Source organism: Cinclus cinclus, chromosome 33, assembly GCF_963662255.1.
Source record: "Cinclus cinclus chromosome 33, bCinCin1.1, whole genome shotgun sequence".
Taxonomy (NCBI): Eukaryota; Metazoa; Chordata; class Aves; order Passeriformes; family Cinclidae; genus Cinclus; species Cinclus cinclus.
Genome location: NC_085078.1, coordinates 2,122,627 through 2,140,143, shown reverse-complemented (window position 1 = coordinate 2,140,143; position 17,517 = coordinate 2,122,627). Strand labels below are relative to the sequence as shown.

Sequence of the window (17,517 nt, the reverse complement as noted above, 5' to 3'; positions counted from 1 at the left end):
CATGGCGGCGTCATAGCAACGCCGAGGGCGGAGAGCGCAGATTGGTTACGCCTCCGAGCGTGCTCCCGCTCGCACTCAGCGCTGATTGGTCAGCGAGGGAAATGGTTCGGTGATGATTGGTGAATAAGGACGAGAGGCGTGGTCGAGGGCGCGGCTTCTGTGTGAGGGGATGGGGACCCGCGCGAGCGTGGGGGAGGCGGCGCGAGCGCGGCCGGGTCGGGAAGGTACGGGGAGAACCGGGAAACTGGGGGGACGTGAGCGGATTATGGGCTCTGGGATGGTCCGGGGGGTCGGTCCATGGGGGTCTGGGGCAGCGTTAGGGGTAAACTGGGGGGAATTGAGAGGAGATGTGGGGGGCTTTAGGGCGGAAATGGGGGGGGGGGATTTGGGATCTGCGGGGCATTTGGGGGGATGTAGAGGGATTGGGGAAGGGTTGGGGGCGGTCAGGGTGGAAATTTTGGGTCTGGAGGTGTCGAGGGGTCCATGAGGTTCTGGGGGTGTGGAGGGGGAATTGATGGGGGTGAAGGCGGAAATTGGTAAAATTGGGGGATTTGGGAGATTTGAAGGGCTTTGGGGGGTCTGTGAGGGCCTGGGGGATTATGGGGGGAGCGGGATGAAATTGGGGGGTGATGAGGAGGGAAGTTAGGAGGGGTTTGGGGGGGCTGAAGGCAGAAATGGGGGAGATTAAGGGAGATCTGGGGGGGAATTGGGGGAGGGTCCTGCGTGGGATTGGGGGTTCGGGGGCACAGAGCGGATTTGGGGATCCTGGGGGGAAAATTGAGGGGGACTGGGGCCGATCTGGGGGGGGGACAATGGGAGGAGGGCGTGTCCTGCCCCACCCCAGCCCCACCCCCCACACCCAAATCTTCACCCCAGGTCCCCAGTCCCACTCCCACACCCCCGATCCCGCCCCCCAACTCCCAAACCCCACCCCGGGTGCCCAGCCCCGCCCCCCAATTTCTTATCCTGTCCCCCAAGTGCCAAATCCCGCTCCTCAGGTGCCCCAACTCCGCCCCAAAACCTCCAAATCCCATCCCCCAAAGTGCCCAGCCCTGCTCCACAACCCCTCCAATCCTGCCTTGGGGTGCCCAAACCTGCTCCTCTGCTCCCTAAATCCTGCCCGGGGTGCCCAAACCTGCCCCCCAAGTGCCCGAACCGGCCCCCAGGAGCGATGCCGGGCCCGGGTGAGGAGGCGCCGGGCGCCGGCGGGGAGCTGAGCCGCTCGCAGGTGTGCGGGATGCTCCGGCAGGAGCTGAGCCGGGACGGAGCCTTCCTGCAGGGCCACCCCCATGTCCTTGTCATCCTCGGCGCCTCCGTGAGTGGGGTCGGGTACCTGCGTGGTTGGGGTGGGGGGATGAAGGGGGTTAATGGGGATTGGGGGTGTTGGAGGGGGAATGAAGGGGGATAAGGGCAGAAATTTGGGGCTTGTGGGGTGGAATAAAGAGGTTTGGGGAGGAAATGGGGGGCTGAGGAAGAATTAGGGGGCTGGTAAAGGGAATTGGGGGGTTTGGAGGAGGGAAAGAAGAGGGTTAAGGGCAGAAATTTGGGGCTTGGGTGGTGAAATAAAGGGGTTTGGGGGGATATCGGGGGCTGGAAGTGGGATGAAGGCATTTGGGGGGAATTGGGGGGGGGGTAGAGGGAGAACAAAGGTGGTTGGGGGAGAAATTTGGGGCATAGGGGAATAAAGGAGTTTGGGGGATATTAGGGGGGCTGGAAAAGGGAATTAGGGGGCTGGAGGAGGGAAAGAAGGGGTTTAGGGGGAGAAATTTGGGCCTTGTGGGGTGGAGTAAAGGGGTTTGGGGGGATATTGGGGGGCTGGAAGGGGGAATAAGGGGATTTGTGGGGGAAACTGGGGGACTGGTGAAGGGATGAAGGAGTTTGGGGCAGAAACTGGGGAGCTGGAGGAGAGAGTTAAAGGTTTTGGGGCAGAAATTGGAAGGAGTTGTAGGGGAATTGAAGGCTGGAAGGAGCAAAAAAAAGGGAAGCAAATCCGGGGGCGGGTAATGGGGGTATATTGAGTACTAGAAAGAAGTTTTGGGGCAATAAGAGGGGCTGGGGAATTAGGGGATTGGGTAGGACATAAAGGAGATTGGAGGGGCTGGGGGGTTGAGGGGGAAGTAAAGGTTGTTAGGGGAGAATTGGGGGGATTTGGGGGGTCTGAGGGCAAACTAAAGGGAGTTAGAAGGGAACTGGGGGATGGGGAGGAATTGGGGGCATTTTGGGGGTGACGAGGGGGTCACTGGGGGGCCGGGAGGTTTTTTGGGGGTCGCTGGGTGATGGGGGAGGGGCAGCCACCCTGATGCCTCTGGGGGGATGGGGAAGGGGAAGAAGTTGGGGTGCCCCACCCACCCCTCCCCCCGGGGCCAGGGCGGGACTCCCCCTCCTGCACCCGAACTTCCTCCTCCACCCCTCCCCCACCCCATTACTCAATGCCCTTTAATTAAACACCCAGGGGGAGGGGCGGTGCCGTTGACTCAGCACATTTTGGGGTCAGGTGCGGGGCCAGCCCTGGGTGCGGCCCCGACCCCTCCCCCACCCCTGATGGCCCCTCCCCCACAGGGTGACCTGGCCAGGAAGAAGATTTACCCCACGATCTGGTACGGGGACACAGCGGGACACCTGGTGACAGCAGGGACACCAAGGGGACAATGGGATAGTGGGGACACTGAGGGACGGGGGGGACACCCAGGAACACCTGGGGACAGTGGGGTACAGCGGGAACACTGAGGGGATAATGAGGACACCGAGGGGACAGTGGGGACAGCAGGGACACTGAGGGGACACTGAAGGACAATAGGAACAATGGTGTCATCAAGGCCACCTGTGTTCCACCTGTCACCAGGGCTCCCAGGGTCACCAATGTCCCCATAGCCACCCAGGTAACCAGGGTCACCAATGGCCCCGGGGCCACCAAGGCCCACTCCCTGTTCCCAGGGCACTGAGGCCATCAATGTCCCCACCGGTTCCCAGGGTCACCAAGGCCACCAGTGTGCCCCCGACTCTGAGGCATAAGGGTCACCAGGGCTCTCAATGTCCCTCCTGTCCCCAGGGTCACCGGGGACACTTTTGTCACCAGGGCTACCAGGGCCATCATGTCTCCTAGGCCACCAATGTCCCCACCTGTCATCAGGGTCACTGATATTTCTAGGGCTGTTCTGGGCTCACTGCTGTCCCTAAGGCCACTGGGCCACCAATGTCAGTCACTGTATTCCCCAGTGCCACCAGTCAGCAGTGCTGCCATTGTCTGCTCTGTCCCCAGTGTCACCACAGCTGTGTGTCCCCGCTGTCCCCAGGGCTACTCGTGTCACCAGCTGGCACTGATGTCCCCAGTATGACCCCAATGTCCCCAGTTCCTCTCTTTGCTTCTTCTGTCCCCTCTGTGTCACCTATCCCTGTGTTACCTCTCCCAGGGTGACATGGGGACAGGAGTCACCATTACCAGTGTCACCACCCTGAGAGAGGGTTGGTGACACTGGTGTCACCTCAGACCTGGTGTCCCCAGAGGGGGGTGGTGACAGTGCTGTGGGTGTCCCAGGGGGGTTTGGTGACAGCAGTGTCCCCACAGGTGGCTGTTCTGGGACAGGCTTCTCCCTGCTCCTGGTGGCTGCTGTCCCTGGGGGTGGGGTGGTGACAGTGCTAGAGGTGTCCCTAGGGGGTTGGTGACACAGGTGACGGTGCTATCCCTAAGGTGGCTCTTTTGGGATAGGCACCCCTCAATACCAGTGTCCCTGGGGGAGGGGTTGGGGTCACAAAAGACACAGGTGGCAGTGCTGTCCCTTGTCCCCAGGTGGTTGTTCCGGGATGGGCTCCTCCCTGATGCCACACGTGTCGTCGGCTTCGCCCGCTCGCCCCTCACCGTGGAGCTCATCCGGGAGCAGACCCTGCCCTACCTCAAGGTGACAGCACTGTCCCCTCTGGATCCCTCCTGGCCTCGCCTGTCTTCTCCTGTCCTTCTCTGTTCCTTCTGTCCCCACCTTCTCGGTCCACTCCTGATCTCACCTGAACCCTCCTGGCCCCATATGTCCCCAGATGACTCCCAAGGACAGGCCCTGCCTGGCCTTGTGTTCTTGTATCCCCTCCCCTGTTCCTACCTGTCACAGGTGACCCCCAAGGATAGGCCCCACCTAGCCCTGTGTCCCCTCACCTGTTCCTCCCGGTCCCTACAGGTCACTCCTAAGGACAGTCACTCCCTGGCTGTGTTCCTGGCCCTGTCTCACCTGTGCCCTGTCCCTGTATGTCCCCACAGGTGACCCTGGAGGACGGGCCCTGTGTCCCCTGTCCTTGTCTCACCTGTTCCATCTCTGTGTGTCCCCACAGGTGACCCCCGAGGACGGGCCCCGCCTGGCTGAGTTCCTGTCCCTGCAGAGCTTCGTGCGGGGTCAGTACGGGGACGAGGCCTCGTTCCGGGCATTGGATGCTCACCTGCGGGGGCTGCCTGGGGGAGACCATGCCCACCGGCTCTTCTACCTGGCCCTGCCCCCCAGCGTGTACACACCTGTGACACAGCACCTGAGGGCTCTGTGCATGGGACAGGGGTGAGTGGGGACATGGGACACACAGGGAGGGGACGCACGGGGTGTGTGACTGCAGGGGACACAGGTTGGTTTGTCACCGTGTCCCACCTCCCATGTCCATGTCCCTGCTGTGTCTACCCATATGCATGTCCCATATCCTTCTGTGTCTCTACACATTTCTCTGTCCCCATATCCTATGTCCCCTGTGTCCTCACGTCCCTTGTGTATCCCTGTGTCCTTGTGCCCTCCTGCACCCGTGTGTCCCTGTGTTCTCGTGTCCCCCTGTGTGTGCCCATGTGTTTCTGTGTCCTCATGTCCCTCTGTGTGTCCATGTGTGCCACTGTGTCCCCTTATGTTCTCATGTCCCCACATGTTCCTATGTCCCTTACATCCCATGTGTCCCCATGTCCCTCCATGTTCCTCGTGTCCCCATATGTCCCACGTCCCATGTGTCTGTGCACGTTCCCCAATGTCCATGTCCCTTGTGTCCCCATGTTCCCCCATACCTGCCCTCATGTCCCCGTGTCCCTGTCCGCAGGTGGAACCGTGTGATTGTGGAGAAGCCATTTGGGCGGGACCTGGGCACGTCGGAGGAGCTGTCGGCGCACCTGAGCGCGCTGTTCCGTGAGGAGCAGATCTACCGCATGGACCACTACCTGGGCAAGGAGATGGTGCAGAGCCTCATGGTGCTGCGGTGCGCTGGGGACATGGGAGGGGACACAGGGGACATGGGGATAATATGGGGACACATACGACTCCTCATCCACCCCTCACCCACCCCAGGTTCGGCAACCGCATCTTTGGGCCCATCTGGAACCGCGACAACGTCGCCTGTGTGGTGCTCACCTTCAAGGAGCCCTTTGGCACCGAGGGCCGTGGTGGCTACTTTGATGACTTCGGTATCATCCGGTGAGGATGGACATTCCCCAGGTGTCCCCTCCGTGTCCCCTCTGTGTCCCCTTGTGTCACCCGACCCCGTGGCAGCACCGGCTCCCCACAGGGACGTGATGCAGAACCACCTTCTGCAGCTGCTCTGCCTTGTGGCCATGGAGAAGCCGGCATCCACCAATCCCGACGATGTCCGCGACGAGAAGGTGGGGACAGCAGGGACACGAGGGTATCGCCACCCCTTGACACCACACTAGTCACTGAACTTTGTGTTCCCGATGGTCACATCATGGTCGCAGCCACAAGGACCATCCCCAGGTGGCCCCAGGGTTCTGTCCCCCTATGGTCGCATCCCCCCACCCCAGTCATGTTCCACCACCATGTTCTTGATGGTGGCCCCCAAAGCCACCTCCCTATGGCCATATTTTCACTGACCATGTCCCCAGCTGTGTCCTGTCATCCTGTGATTGATGGTGGACCCTAATGCCACAGTTCCTGTGGCCATGTCCCAAAACGCATCCTGTCAGCAGTTTCCCATTGATGACCCCCCAAAACCAAGTCCCCCAATGGCCACATCCCCCCCAGCCCATTGCCTGTTATTGCTGGTGGCTCCCCATAACCACATCCCCAACCAGTCCCACCCCGTGGTCTCACCAGAGCCCCCATAACCAGGTGTCCCTCACCTGTCCCCCAGGTGAAGGTGCTCAAGTGCATCAGCCCAGTGGAGCTGCAGGATGTGGTGCTGGGCCAGTACGTGGGCAACCCCGAGGGCCCCCCCGAGGCACAGAAAGGCTACCTGGATGACCCCACGGTGCCCCCTGGCTCCACCACGCCCACCTTCGCCACCGCTGTGCTGCGTGTGGCCAATGAGCGCTGGGACGGTGAGAGGGGGTGACAGTGGTGATGGCTGTGATGATGGTGATGGTTGCCATAGTGATGACATATGTGGTTTTGGTGAGAGCAATGACCATGATGATGGTGGTGGCCATGGAGATGGTGATGGCCACAGTGGTGACATTGATGACCAAAGGATGATAGAGGTGTTGACCACGATGATGGTGGTGATGACTAATGGTGACGTCTGTGACGATGGTGGTGGTGACAATGCCAATGGTGTCCCAAGTGTTCCTTTGGTGCTGCACTGTGGGAACACGCTGGGATGGGAGGTGGTGAGGATTGCAGTGACATTGATGGATGATGATGGTGGTGACAGTGATGATAACATTGATGGATGTTGATGATTTTGACAGTGTTGGTGTGACGTTGTTGATGATGGATATTGATGGTGTAGATGATGACGATGCTGGTGGATAAATGTTAATGGTGATGACTGTGGTGTTGGCAGTTGATGACATTGATTATGATGGTGGCTGTTGTTATAAGTGAGTTATAGGAATTGATAGAAACAAATTCAATTAGATCCAATACAATTTATTGAGCAAGTGACAGTAAGCAAAACAGCGCTGGGTGGCCGGGGAGTCTCTGCTCCACCAATGGTGTATGACTTCCCATCTGATAGTCCCAACTTATATACTCTTCAACTTCTTGTGCCATGTATGTTTTCTGTTGTGTTCTGGGCATGTGCAGTGTGTTGCTAGGGGTTTTTTTTCTGCCTTCTGGTGGTCGTGAGGATGAAGGCCCTTCATTTTCCTCAGTGTTCTGATGAACCTTTACATACTTGTTACACAATTTTCAGCTTCTCCTTTTCTATCTTTTGTTTACCCTACTGGATAGCTGCAGTTAGACCTTAGGTCTGCAGTTAGGCCTTATGTCTGCAGTTAGACTTTGGGCAATGTATTTTTCCATTATTTTTTCTGTTAACTAGGTTCGGTGAACAAATACCGATTGTACTCTGTTACAGGTGTTGATGATTGTGGTGATGTTAATGGATGTTGACAACATGGATAATGACAGTGTTGGTGGCAGGGATGTTGATGATGGTGGTGGATGTTGACGATGGTGATGTCCATGTTGATGATGGTGGTGGATGTTGACGATGGTGATGACAACGTTGATGCATGTTGATGATGGTGGTGGATGTTGACGATGGTGATGACAACGTTGATGCATGTTGATGATGGTGGTGGATGTTGACGATGGTGATGACAATGTTGGTGCTGCTGCTGCTAACAGAGCAGATGATGAGATGATGTGACTGATGATGATGTCAATGATGAGGATGCCGATGTTGATAACGTTGATGATGTTGTTGATGACAATGTTGGCGATGAGAATGACAACAATGACCATGAAGATGACCCCCCAGGTGTCCCCTCCAGGGGCTGCGGGAAGGTGCTGGGATGCTGATGATGGCAGTGATGACGATGTTGATGATGATGATGACAATGATAATGCCACTGTCCCCTGGTGTCCCTTCTGTGCTGTGGGAAGGCACTGAACGAGCTCAAGGCCAGAGTGTGGCTGCAGCTATGGGGAATGGTGTTGATGATAACAAAGGCGATGTTGATGATAATGATGGTGATGACAGTGGTGATGCTGATGGATGTTGATGGCGATGATGATGTCAATGATGACAATGACAATGATGACGTTGAATGGTGACACTGATTATGACAATGGTAATGATGACAATAACAATGACAACAATGCCACTGTCCTCAGGTGTCCCATTCCTGCTGTGCTGCAGGAAGGTGCTGGGATGATGATGGATGGTGATGCTGTTAATGGATGTTGATGACAATGATGATGACGGTGATGACAATGACAGTGATGATGTGGATGGTGATATTGATGGATGTTGCGGATGCTGATAATATTGATGATGACAATGACAATTGTCACTGTCCCAAGGTGCCCTGTTTGTGCTGTGCTGCTGGGATAGTGATGATGATGTTGATGGATGTTGATGATGACAATGACGATATTGACGATGATGATATTGACAGTGATAGCAATGACAATTGTCACTGTCCTCAGGTGCCCTGTCTATGTGGTGCTGCTGGGATGGTGATGATGATGATGACAATGGTGATGTTGATAGATGTTGGTGATGCTGATAATATTGATGATTACAATGACGACAATGCCAATGCCATTGTCCCCAGGTGTCCTATCTGTGCTGCGCTGTGGGAAGGCGCTGGGATGTTGATGGATGTTGATGGCGATTATGTCCATGATGACAACAGTGACAGTGATGACAATGATCTTGACAATGACAATGATTCCACTGTCCCCAGGTGTGCCGTTCGTGCTGCGCTGTGGGAAGGCACTGAATGAACGCAAGGCCGAGGTACGGCTGCAGTTCCGGGAGGTGCCCGGGGACATCTTCGCGCAGCAGTGTAAGCGCAACGAGCTGGTGGTGAGGGTTCAGCCGCGTGAGGCCGTCTACGCCAAACTCAACACCAAGAAACCGGGCATGTACCTGCGGCCCGAGGAGTCCGAGCTCGATCTCACCTATGGCAGCCGCTACAAGGTGCCCAAAATGGGCAGGGACACAGGAATGGCAGTGGGGACACAAAATGGGGTTGGGGACATGGAAATGGGGATGGAGATACAAGAATGGTGGTGGGGACATAGAAATGGAGATAGGGTCATGGAAATGGGGTTTGGGGACACAGAAGGGGAACACTGAGACCCAAAAATGGGGTTTGGGGACATGAAAATGGAGCACCAAGACCTAAAATGGGGTTTGCAGACCCAGAAACAGGGCTATAACCCCAAAATCGCAATACTGAGACTCAAAATTGTAGTGTCGAGACCAAAATTGGAGCATTGAGATCCCAAAACTGGGGGTGGAGACCTCACATCTCAGGAGGTTCCCCACACCTGTGGGGGGGTTCCCAAAACTCACTTGGGTCCCCTCAAAACCTAGGTGTTCCCCATACACCCAACTTAGAGGAGCCCCCAAAATTCCCAAACCCTGGTGTCCTCCCACACCTGGCAGGGTCTTCCCAAACCCAGGTGTCCCCCCACACCTGGGGGCGTCCCCCACACTGGGGGGTGCCCCCAGACCCCCCCAGACCACCCTGGTGCCCCCCAGGATGTGAAGCTGCCAGATGCCTATGAGCGGCTGCTGCTGGACGTCATCTGTGGGAACCAAATGCACTTTGTGCGCAGGTGAGAGGGGACAGGTGGCACCTGAGGACATGGGGGATTGGGGACAGGTGAGAGGGGATAGGGGACATGGTGGGGCCAGGTGAGACTGGGAATAGGTGAGAGGGGACATGTGGAACATAGGGACAGGTGAGACTGGGGTGAGGGGTTGGGGTGCAGTACAAGTGGGGAAATTTGGAGGAGCTGAAGAGTCTGGTGGGGACAGGTGGGACACGAGGGGGACAGGTGAGTCCAGCTTGTGGAAGCTGAGAGGGACCAGTTTAAGGGGACAGGTGCGACCAGTCTGGTGGAGGGAGATTTGGGAGGGACAGGTGAGGCTAGTTTGGGAGGTGAGTCTGGGGGGGCAGGGGCTACCAGTGTAAGGGGGATGAAGGCGCCAGTTTGGGAGAGCTGGAGGGACCAGTTTGAGGCAGGGTTAGGGGAGTTTGGAGTGACATGTGGCACCATTTTGGAGAAGATGGGACCAGTTTGGGGACCCAGGTGAGGCTTGGGAGAGTTTTGGGGTACCCCAGCTCAGTTTTGATGTGTCTTCCCTCTCCCAGTGATGAGCTGCGCGAGGCCTGGCGCATCTTCACGCCCCTCCTGCACCAGATTGAGCAGCGCCGCGAGCCCCCCATCCCCTACCCTTACGGCAGGTGAGAGAGGGGCACCTGGGGGGCACCTGGTGGGGCTGGGGGGTAGCTGAGGGCACCTGGGGAGGCTGGGGGGAGATATAGGGTGGTGTGGGGGCTGCAGGGTGCCTTGGGGGGCATCTGAAGGGTCCTGGAGGCTCCTGGAGAATCCAGTGTGCCTGAGGGAAAACCTGTGGTGGGGGGGGCAATGGGGTGTACCTGGTGCAGGAATATGGGAGTCTGGGGGGCACCTGAGCACACTGGGGGGTAGAGGAGCTGAGGGTCCTGAGGGTCCTGTTGGGGATTTGGGTTGTCCCAGGGCTTGGGAGGGGTCCCAAGGGTCTCACTGGGGATTTGGGTTGTCCCAGGGCTTGGGAGGGGTCCCAAGGGTCTCACTGGGGATTTGGGTTGTCCCAGGGCTTGGGGTGTGTGTGTGTGGAGGGGGGTGGTTCCCGGGGGTGTCGCTGGGGATTTAGGGGGTCCTGTTGAGGATTTGGGGGATCCTGGGGATCTCCCCTGACCCTGTGTCCCCCCTTTCCCAGCCGGGGCCCCCCCGAGGCGGATGAGCTCCTGCAGCGGGCGGGGTTCCTGTACGAGGGCACCTATCGGTGGGTGCCACCCCACGGGCCTGACCCCCACCCCTGACCCACAGCCAGATCCCCCGGCTCCATGGAGGGACCTCTCAAAAACACTCCAGGGCTCTGGGCTGGGGATTGGTGTACCGTGGCACTCCCCCCCCCCCCAGCCCATAACTCTCCCATTCCTGCCCTATAGACCACCCCAATCGTGACCCATTGGATCCCCCTCTCGCCCACACCTCCCCCAGTGCACTCCAGCCCCCCAAAAACACTCCTGGGCTGGGGATGAACCCTATTACCCCCCTCCCCCCCCACCCCATAGAGCTCCCCAGCTGGGACCAAAGCTCCCCCTCCAATCAAGACCCCAAAGCTTAATTACCCCCTCATTACCCCTCCCCTCCCCCCACCCTCGGGAGCAATTAATGATTAACACCAATCAATTAATCAATTAACCTGCCATTAACCAGGACCAATTAAACCCACCTTTGGCTAATTAATTACCACCAGCAGCTTCTAATTGCCCCCAGGCACTTATGGGGCAGAATTCCAATACTTGGGGGGTCACGACCCCCAGCATTGGTAGGGCACAATCCCCATTGTGGGGGGAGGGGGGAGGGCCTGGACCCCAAGGGGGTGGGGCTGAGGCTCGGGGGCAGGGTTTATGCTAATGAGGAGGCATTGCCATTGCTGGGGAATGCTAAGGGAGGTGGGGCCAGTGGGCCAGCGGCCAATCCAGAGGTGGTGGGGAGGGGTGGGGCCGAAGGGGGAGGGGTCTAAGGGGGGCTGGCCGTGCTGTTGTCACCGCTATCACTGCACACCTGAGCACCTTGCGGGGTTCCACGCCCAGAGGGTAGCAGGGGCAGGCACAGGTGTGCAACAGAAGGGCTGGTGGCACTGCATGCTGTCCCTGCCCCGACCCCAGCTGCTGAGTGGGCAGGAGCTCCGAGCCACCCACTCATGGAACCAAAGGCCCACTGGGACACTGTGGAGGTTCCTGGAAGCCAAGGGCTGGTGTGACACAGAGGGGCCTCAGGGAAGCCAGGAGACCAGAGTGAGGTTATGGAACCTCTTTTAACCAGGTGTCACCGTGAGACAGCTGGGCCTCATTGAACCCAGATGCTGCTGGGAGCTTGCCAGAGCTCATGGAACCCAGGCTCCACCCAGGTGGGACACAGCTGGGCCTCATGGAACCCAGGAGAGCTTTGTGACACAATGGACTCTCATGGAACCACACGTGCTGTCACAAGTGTCCCTGATGACACAGAAGGAACCCAGGAGACCAGAGTGAGGTTATGGAACCTCATGGAGCCCAGGGTCCAGTGTGACACAGAGAGGCCTCATGGAACCCAGGAGAGCACTGAGAGGCTCTGGACCAACACGGGACCAAGGTTCTGCTGTGACCTGATGGAACCTTCTGGAAGCAAGGGATCATTTTCCCCTGTGTTTGGCACTGGTGAGGCTGCACCTCGAGTGCTGTGTCCAGTTCTGGGCCCTTCAGTTTAGGATGGACATGGAGTGGCTGGAGCATGTCCAGAGAAGGGCAATAAGGCTGGTGAGGGGTCTGGAACACAAGTCCTGGGAGGAGCGGCTGAGGGATCAGGGGTTATTTATCCTGGAGAAGAAGAGACTCAGGGGAGACCACATCACTCTCTACAACTCCCCGACAAGTGACTGCAGCCAGGTGGGGGTCAGACTCTTCTCCCAGGCAAACACTGATAGAAAGAGAGGACACAGCCTTAAGCTGTGCCAGGGAAAGTTTAGGTTGGACACAAGGAAAAATTCTCTGAAAGAGTGACTGGGTACTGGAATCCTCTGCCCAGGGAGGTTGTGGAGTCACTGTCCCTGGACATGTTAAAAAAAGTCTGGATGTGGCACTTGTCCTGGTCTGAAAGACAGATGTCTGCCAGAGGAGGTGAGAGACTCCTCTGGAATGGAGAATGTGAATCCCCTCCCTCTGAATTATTACAGCTGTGAAATTAGGAGCTTTCAGACACAGACAGGGGAAAAGAAATCACAGTTCTTTACTAGTCTGTGAAACAAGACAAGCAACAGCAGCAATAGAGACAGTGCCAGCCAGAACCACAAAAATCACAGCCAGAACCACAGACCCAGTGGCAGCCATAACCAGACTCATTGACAGCCAGAATCACAGATCCAGAGTCGCAGCCAGAACCACATGACCTAGTGACAACCACAACCACTGACCCAGTGCCAGCCAGAACCAGACCCAGTGACAGCTGGAACCAGATACTTAGTGCCAGCCAGAATCACAGATGCAGTGACAACCACATTGCTGACTCAGTGACAGCCAGAAACACTGACCCAATCACACGCAGAACCAGACCCAGTGCCAGCCAGAACCACTGACTCAGTGCCAACCAGACCCAGTGCCAGCCAGAACCACTGACAGCCACAATCACTGATCTAATCACAGCCAGAACCAGACCCAGTGACAACCAGAGCCACAGACCCAGTGCTAACCAGAACAAGATCCAGTCGAACGAGAACCATAGATGCAATGACAACCAGAACCACTGACCCAGTGCCAGCCAGAACCAGTGACAGCCAGAATCACAGATCCAGTCACAGTCAGAACCAGACTCATTGACTGCCAGAACCCCAGACCCAGTGCCAGCTGGCAGGCAGGGATGGAGAAGGAGCTTCCTTTACAAACTCCCAGGAGCAGCCAATCCTGGTGCTGCTCCGGAGCGTGAAAGGAGCTTTAGCCAGAACGTCGGAATAATGAGCTGGGAAGGCAGGGATGAGCGAGACCTGGAATGGTAGATGTGATGTTTCAGAAACTCAGTAGCTGTAGCTGGAACCTGAAAATTCCCAGGAAAGAAGCATCCTTCTCCTGAGGCTGCTTGGCTGAACAGACAGAACTGCAGGGCAAAGAAGAGATGGAAACAGGGCCAGTTCCAAAGCAGTGATTTAGTAAACCTTGCCCCAGGATGCACGGATGAAGCCAAAAACAGAGCTCCCAGGGTTTTGAGAGCTGCTGGGAAGAACAGAGGAAGCACAAGGAGCTGTTCCAGGAATAGAGGGTCCTGCTGAATGAGTCACAGCCATCCTGGAGGTCAGCTCAAGTGGGCGCTTATGGGACTTGCCATTGCTCCTGTGGGCATGCCAGCCTAGGAGTCTGGGAGGGACTGTGCCTGGTCATGACATGGCTCTAGACTCTGCAGAATCTATTTGAACAGGCTGGTGAGCTAAATATGTTTGCCTCAATGCAGAAATGGGTCTCCAAAATCCATTTGGTTGAATTTGTCTCTACAGGTTGAAACCTCTTCATTTTGACTACATTCCTGAAGTCTCAACCTAACAGTTGAGGGTTTCAGGAAACTCATCAGGAAGTTTACATTGGCCAACCCCCTGAGCGTGTCAAGGTCCCTCTGCACTCAAGGTCCTTTGTGCCAGCTGCTCAGGGATGGGGTGAGGATGGCTCATTCTGAAGTGCAGTCACTAATGGGATCATGAAATGATGGAATCATAGAATGGGTTGTGTTGGAAAGGACTTTTGTCCTGGTTTAGGGAAAATTTGTGAGAAAACCTCCAAAGGGCCCCCAGCTCCAGGAAGCAAACCCAAACAGCCCATCACCCCAACCAGTTGGGGAAGCAATTTCCTCAGAGAGAAGTGGATAAAACCTCTTATTCAACAGGCAAAGCACTGCCTAGCACAAAAGCTGAACAATACCAAACAGCATAACCTCTCGCCGATCTGAAGAGATGACAAATTCAGAAAGTCTCTCTCCTGTGTGTGGTAGCTCGGCTCAGTCTGTTCTCAGTCCCTCCCATGCTGGAAAATGCCACTGCCCGGGCCAGGCCCTAGTGGGCCACAGGTGCAAGCTCCCAGTGCTCCCCCAGGCCCCCAGTTCAGAGCAGGCTCAAATAATTCCAAGAAAAAAGGGGGAAAAAACCATCTGGGGAACTTCTCTGCTTCAGTTATTCAAAAAGTAACTAAAAGCAAAGGAGAGTTCTCTCCTACTGTCCACCACAGTGATAGAGTCAGGAAACAAAGCATGAAACTCCTATCTCTGTGTTTTCCAAACAACTGCCTCAGACATTCCAGCACTTGTCCTTCACTCCCAAATCTAGCTTTAAAGGTACAAAACTTATTTCTGAGCTAAACAGATGAATGGAGATACAATTCAATATCAAAAAATCACCCCACGACAACTTTGAAAGGCCGTAGCCAGGGACATCTTCAAGATCTTCAACAAGAACAACATCTTCAACAATCCATCGTGGCTCTGGATGTTTGCAAGGATGCGGCATCCAACACCTCCCTGGGCAGCCTGTTCCTTGCTGTCACCTCTTTCTGTGTGAAAAATCTCTTCCTCGTGGTGGGATCTCTTGGATGACAGTGTGAGGAGCAGCAGCCCAGTGGAGCACATGGAAGGAGGAGACTCATTTCATGGCACTGCAAGCCTGGGCAGAATTACCATGGCTCAGAAAGGCCACAGGTGGGGCAAGGGAAGCCAAACTCAGGCCAGTGGTGAAAGAGCAAACAGGGCTGGGCCGAGTGCTTGGGAGAGGGTGAGGATGATGAAGAGAGGGGACTCCCTGTCCTTGCCTGCCCACAGGGTCCTTCCCCAAGAGCTTTGAACCTGCCTGCAAGTGCCTGAGCTCTTGCTCCCCTTGGCCACGGCACTTGCATGCACCAGTGAGGTCTGAGAGGAGACAGATTGTCCTTGTGGCGCTGGGGCTGTGTCCTTGCAGCCCTGGGGATGCTGGGCACCATGACACTGCTGTTCTTCCTTGGGCACTGCCCAGCACAGCCCAGGCTGCCTCCAGGGAGAGCCCTGGGCTCTGGAGGGACAGGACCTCCTGTCCCAAGGACCGGGATCGAGGGCTTGGCCCTTGTGCTCCATCAAACAAAGGGTTTGCTCAGCACCAGAACCACCTGCCCAGTGCCTCTGCCTGCCTGTAATCACAGCCTCCAATTATTGGCTCCAACGAGGCCCTGGGCAGGCTTCATCAGAAGGGCTTGCAGTGGCAACTCTTCATGCTCCAAGATACTTTGGCTTTTTCTTCTGGCTTGGATTTCTTGAGGGACTGCTGCTCTCTCCTCTCAGGATCTGAGCAGCCTGGGCTCAGAACATCAAATGCACTGCAGGCCTTATTCAAAGGAAGAAAGGCCTAATGAGTTGTTACCTTCCCACCCAGCTCTGTCAGGTCTTCAAGACCTGTGCAGCTAATTAGAGAGCTTTGAGGAGTGGACATAAAGATTCCAATGCCCATTTTGAAGAGGTGGTAACAGCATTGTGCAGCTGACACCGACCCAGGGTATCCTAAGGAGACCATGCCCAATGGAAAAACAGTTCCTTGTTTTTGTTCCTTTGTCCATCCCAACACGGGATGGACAACTCTGCCCATCACCTCCATGCCCCAGCCCTTTCTCTCAGTGGCCACCTGGGCCCTGCCTCACTTCCTGTGACATGAGCCTTCGCCACTGAATTCTGCAGTGACATTACAGCTCCTTTGCACCAACTTCCACCTCCTCTCACTCTAGATCTGTCTGCAAACAGGCAAGGAAAGGTTTCAGCTAATTACAAAACAGAGAAGATATTAATGAAAAATAATAACAACAAGAATAGTTCCCCACCAAAAAAAAAAAAAAAGAATATAAAACCCAACCAATTGTTGGGGGTTGGTTCCTTCCCTTTTCCCTCTGTGGAATTTTCCCCATTGTCATTGTAAGATACCTGTTGATTAGGCCCTAAGGACAGGGGGAGGGGGAGGGGCGTGGGAGCTTTGAGCAATGAAAAAAAAGGAGCACCTAGGATTTGCCAGTTCTTTATTAGTTTTTCCAAGTTTTTTCTGAGACCCTGGGAAAATAGTATCTGGCGCCTGAGAATCTGTGGGATTGAGTCTCCTGTCTGTGATAAAAGATCATGGGAATTAACTGGCTCAAGACCTTTGAGGTCCTGGACTTTTTGTTCAGTCTTTGGCCTGCGGCTGGATTTCCCCTGTCTTTCTGTCTTTTTGTTTTAAAATTCCCCTTGAGTCAGAAAATGCCACGACCTGAATGCAGTTTCTCTAAGGGTGAGTGTGGTTCTTCTCTTGTGAAGCAAAGGCAGCAGCCAAAAGGCAGCTCAGGCTCAGCAGGGACTGTGCCCATGAGCTGGGGCTGCTGGTGGAGCATCAGCTGCTCAGGCAGTCTCTGGGGAAAAGCAGGGCTGTCCTTTGCTCCCTGCTGACAGCTCTGGGGGCTCTGGGAACCTGAGCGGTGCCAAATGTGAAACCAGGAACCCAGATGTGCCCGTGGCACAGGGTGAGACCCGGGCTGAGCCCTGAGCCTGAGAGAAGTCCTGGAGAAGGCAGGGACAGCTCTGCTCCTCCCTGCAAGCGTTTGTGCCCTGCTCAGAACCAGCTCCCATCCAGCGGGGACAAACACCGTCTTTGGGGCACAGAGGAGAACAAAGAGCTTCCCTCCCCTAACACTGTGTCCTGGTTTACAATACAACATACATATTCTATAACCATCTGAGAAGGGTGATCATCCTTATCTCTGTGGGAAATGTCTTCTGTTGATGGGCCATAACTGATAAGGGTGATCATTCTTATCTCTGTGGGAAGTATCTTCTGTTAATGGGCCATTGAGTCCTACTGTATAACTGATGAGATTACATCATCCCATTGGGAGATGCTCCAGCCAGGAGGACGAGCCAAGCCTTTCCTACCTAGATAAAAACTGAGGTTTAGAACGCCAAAGGCAGCCTTTTTCCACTGGATTCCAGAGGAAGAACCAGGTTTTTATCCACATCATCGCTGGACCCTTTGGAGGAAAACTGCACCAGCACCCTGACTGACAGGGTATCAGGTTGTATTCTGACTCTGTCAGTGGTTTTA

At 55.7% G+C, this 17,517-nt stretch overlaps 1 protein-coding gene across 3 annotated transcripts; it reads left to right on the top strand.

Annotated features, from left to right (window-relative positions):
* The first annotated feature begins 169 nt into the window (after window positions 1–169).
* On the top strand, window positions 170–12,663 carry G6PD (glucose-6-phosphate dehydrogenase). 3 transcript variants are annotated; one of them, XM_062511955.1, is made up of 13 exons: window positions 170–215; window positions 1,167–1,315; window positions 2,560–2,597; window positions 3,788–3,896; window positions 4,318–4,535; window positions 5,053–5,208; window positions 5,298–5,423; window positions 5,515–5,608; window positions 6,097–6,283; window positions 8,600–8,835; window positions 9,403–9,479; window positions 10,019–10,111; window positions 10,630–10,816. In XM_062511955.1, the coding sequence occupies exons 1-13, from the start codon at window positions 170–172 to the stop codon at window positions 10,730–10,732; spliced, it is 1,632 nt and encodes a 543-aa protein (XP_062367939.1). In that variant the 3' UTR covers window positions 10,733–10,816. The 3 variants fall into 3 exon arrangements, with proteins under 3 accessions (XP_062367939.1, XP_062367940.1, XP_062367941.1); XM_062511956.1 differs by having other exon boundaries at window positions 204–224; XM_062511957.1 differs by lacking the exon at window positions 170–215 and adding an exon at window positions 11,745–12,663 and having other exon boundaries at window positions 1,081–1,315; window positions 10,630–10,695.
* The last annotated feature ends 4,854 nt before the right edge of the window (window positions 12,664–17,517 follow it).